The 4,362-nt window shown below is 20.9% G+C and overlaps 1 protein-coding gene across 1 annotated transcript in view; it reads left to right on the forward strand.

Moving 5' to 3' along the window:
* The first annotated feature begins 1,171 nt into the window (after nucleotides 1–1,171).
* LOC102677771 (protein lin-10-like) overlaps nucleotides 1,172–4,362 on the forward strand; it is a 14,163-nt gene continuing 10,972 nt past the window's right edge. Inside the window, exon 1 of the mRNA XM_031514688.1 lies at nucleotides 1,172–1,622. Coding sequence (XP_031370548.1) covers nucleotides 1,314–1,622 — 309 coding nt within the window. The 5' untranslated portion in view covers nucleotides 1,172–1,313. The remainder of the gene's footprint in view (nucleotides 1,623–4,362) is intronic.

A 4,362-nucleotide genomic window follows, 5' to 3' on the forward strand; every position in this document is an offset into this window, starting at 1 on the left:
TAAGTGTAATTAGATTTACGTTTCTTTTTTAAAATAATATAATTATAGAATAAATAATATTATAAATATATAATTATAGAATATTTAAAAAATCAATTTTAGATTCCATAACATAAAAGTTGATATACGAAAATGTTGATTAGGATTTATTTATTTATTAAATTATATAATTGATGTTTGTATTTGTCAAAAGGAGATATGAAGAGAGTAAAACCTCTCTATCTGTGTCTTATTCTATTTTTTCTTCATTTAACGCGAACTTAAATTATTTCCAATTAATAAATAAATTTTAATTAAGATTTTTGTAGATCAACTTTTTTATCTATTTTGAATTCTAAAATATTGAATTTCCAAAAGTATATTATATAAATCTATTTAACATTTTGTTGATCAAGATATGATTTCTTGTTATTAATGATTTTTCTAAATAATACTTTCCAAATATAATGCTGTTAAGTAAATGATAACTTCTATGATCACTTCTTTATTGATCACTGATCATTTATATTTTATTTATTTGTGAAAGTATTTAAGAAAAAAATCTTTCATAAAAATCAGTAATTTATATGACAATTCTTTTTTAGACTTCAAAATATAGTTGAGTAATTTTCGAATAATGAAAAATCATTATAGTTCATATTTATTTTTGTGTATAAGATTTTAAAAATATCAATGCCATGTTTAATGTTTAATGTTTCATAAAAATCTTAAGAATTTATTGGTCTATACAAATTTGCATTCTACTCTAAATTTGGACGATATTTTAGGATATTTTATGTATGATCTTTCTCTCTCTTTCTCTTCCTCTCAGCATGATATAATATCAGCTTCTATATTCCGTCAAATTTGTTAGTTTATGTTTCAAATGCTTTTCATGAATTTTTTGTCTAACCTGTGGTTTTCATCACATCGATACTTGATAGTTTGTAGTTAATAAATAACACATATTTATTACATATAATGAAACATTTGGGTAGTATAAATATATTATAATATCAATTTTATATTAAAATATTCATTCTATGGAGAAAAATAAAAAAAGTAAATTGAATAAAATCGAAATTAAAGATAAACTATCAATTTTCTTTGCTTCGAAACAAATTAATTATTCATAATTGTGCTATTTTTGCAATAGAAAAGAGAGTGAAAATGAAGATAAATTTGAAAAAAAATGCATCAATAGAGAAAAAAAGAAAAAGAAAAAATCGAAACGAAAAGTTTATTCGTGATATTAGTGGTGCGTGATGATGTGATTAGCAAGAACATTTGTTTGTTTATCGTTACGAAAGGAGGGACCGCCAGTGGCGACGGATATGCAGGCTACGCTATTAAACTATGGCGGGCAGCATGAATTTGGTCGATGCAGCGTTGCCTCGCAAAGAAGCCTCGAGGAAGATGAATGTGATTCAAGCGAAGAACTTATAGGAAATACTTCTGGTGGGGGCCAGTTCGAGTCGCAGACTGTGGGACTCCAACCAAAACTGGCCCCGATCAGTGGTATCTCTATGGAGCCTACCACTGTTTTCAGACTTCACTTTCTCGGATCAGTTGAAATTGAAGAGGAAGGGAGACGTAAGCGCCTTAACAACCACATAGTGCGGGAGGCTGTGACTAAGATCAAGGTCCGCCCTCCAACCCTTAGATGTATCATATTTTATTCTATAATCGTTATTATGTTCGACTTATTTTAAAAATTACTTTTTGTTCATCGTTTCTCTCTGCATCATCTTCGCTTTTTTTCATTGACAACGAGTATTCAAAACTTTATAAATTATTTTTCGAATTTTTTAGATTTAATTATTGATTTAATTTTTAATAAATAAATCTTTAATATAAAGTAATAATTCAATATTAATTAGAAAATATTAAATAAAAATTATTTTTAAGTAGTTAGTATTTTTCCAAATGTTTCGTAATGAATTTTATAGTCAATAAGAAAAAATAATAAATTAAAATTAATATAAAATCTTTGAAAATCTTAATTACATGTAATAGATTTTAACCTAAATATTAAAATATTTGTGATATCATTTATCAGATATTGATTATTTATTTTGTTTAAAAACTTTGTTGATTATTGTGTTTGTTTGAAATTATATTTTTAACATATCTATTTCTAACATGTTTTTAAAAATTAATTATAATTTCTTACATTTTTCAAGAAATAAAAAGAAATTAAAACTTTTAATCTTTAAAGTAGATAAATAATACAAATTTATTAATTGAAATAAAATTTTAAAAAATTATTAAAAATGTTATATTGAAATTTTCATGATAAAATAACATCATTAATTATTTTTTATTTGATGATTATCCTATAAATTCATATATTCTATCAATCAAAATTTTGCATTTTTCTATGAAAAGAAATGTTCCAATAGAGTCAATTCATAAATCGTGCATAATTGCCGAAAAAAGTATTACGAGTATAGAATCTAATATCATACTCTAGAGAATAATTGAGCAATTAATTAACAAAAAATTAACGAAATTTCACGATACTATCTAAAATTTCGTGCATAATATTAAGTGCATAGTATTTATTATCAAACAAATAATATCATTAAATTCCATTAATTTATTTTTTCTTTACTATTCCTAATATATAAATTATGATTATCAAATTCTATCATCTATTATGTTTATAACAACCCTACTATATACAATACTATATACAATAATATTCTTTCTCAAAGCATGCGAAATAAAATATTCGGTGTTAACGTAGAAAAATAGGAGAATCAGGCAAAGTAAAAGAATAATGAAACATGACAAGAAACTGCGAAACAATTTATTTGATGAGATCATATACAAAATAATATTTCTTTCTCATCTTATTATTATTATAGGTAAATATATTATATTTATATTTATAATATATTATATTTTATTCTATATTATATTTATAGAATATAATATTAAATATAATGTTATATTTATAATATATAATATTTATATTAATATATTATATTTATATTACTGACCAGGTAATAAAGAATGTGACCAGACTTTCGATTCATCACGTGATACGTAATATATCCACCTGATCTATTAATGACAGCAAATGCATTATAACGTAACATATTTTTCTCTTGCAGAATTTGCTATAAAGCAAATGAACCATTTTTAATGATAGAATAGATAATACATATAGATACTATCTCCATTCAACAATTTTATTATTATATAAATTTTATCCCATTCGCTGACAATTGTGCGAACAATATTGATATGCATCAAAAATGACTCAATAGTTCTATTAATCAATATAGTTAGTCAATTTTACTTAAAAAATTTTTATTACTTAATACTTAAATATAAAGAAGAATAATGATCTTTTATTTTTTTAATCATTATGCATATAAAGTATTATATTTTGTCAAATATTAAGAATTATTACGAATTATTATAGGAATTATTATATATTCGATTCTTAAAATTCTGTAAAATAATATTTTTATGTTTTAAAGAAAATGGTTTTTTTTTCATTATGAAAATTTTGATTTTTTTTTTAAATATACTTTTTTTTTTAAATAAATTCTATATTCTAAAGTATTTATATTTATATTATATATTTTTCACAATTATTAATATTTAAAAGTTATTTATAAATATATATTAATATCATATATTAATATCAATATATTAAACATTAACTGATTAACTGACTCTTAACATTTTTTTTAACTTTATTATATTCTAATAATTCTAAATATTTATGTTCATAAAAAAGAAGTGTCCACCTTCTTAGAGCAATTTTTTATTACGAGAAAATGATGGTTACATTTTTACATACGCATTCAAATGCATCAAAAAGCAAAAGAAAAATAAACGAAAAGAAGAAACAATTCAGAAGCAAAAAAACATTCTAAAAAATAGCTTCTTTTTACAATATATTTATTATTTATTATATTATAATATTGATAACTGCAAATATTCTAATGGATCGATATATTCTATTAGCTTAAAGACTACAATGATGATCGAATACATATTATAATTATATATTATAATTTTTTATTTCCATGTGTCTTTTTTAAATCAATTATTATTTTATGTTATATTTATTTTATTATTATATAATATTGTATAATAATATAATTTATTAAATATAAATATACATTTTTTATTATAAATATAAATAAGTATATAAGTATATTTATATACTTTAATATTTATTATTATATATGATATTAATTATTTATTATTATATATTAATATTATCATATTTTATAAAAAAAACATGATAATATGAAAACATGATAATATGAAAATGTTTTTAATTTCGATTAGTTTAATCGATTAATTAGAATACTGTTTGATTTTAATTGTGAAAAATTTTTAATATTAATTTTATATTAT

Source organism: Apis dorsata, unplaced genomic scaffold (assembly GCF_000469605.1).
Source record: "Apis dorsata unplaced genomic scaffold, Apis dorsata 1.3 scaffold_1114, whole genome shotgun sequence".
Classification (NCBI taxonomy): Eukaryota; Metazoa; Arthropoda; class Insecta; order Hymenoptera; family Apidae; genus Apis; species Apis dorsata.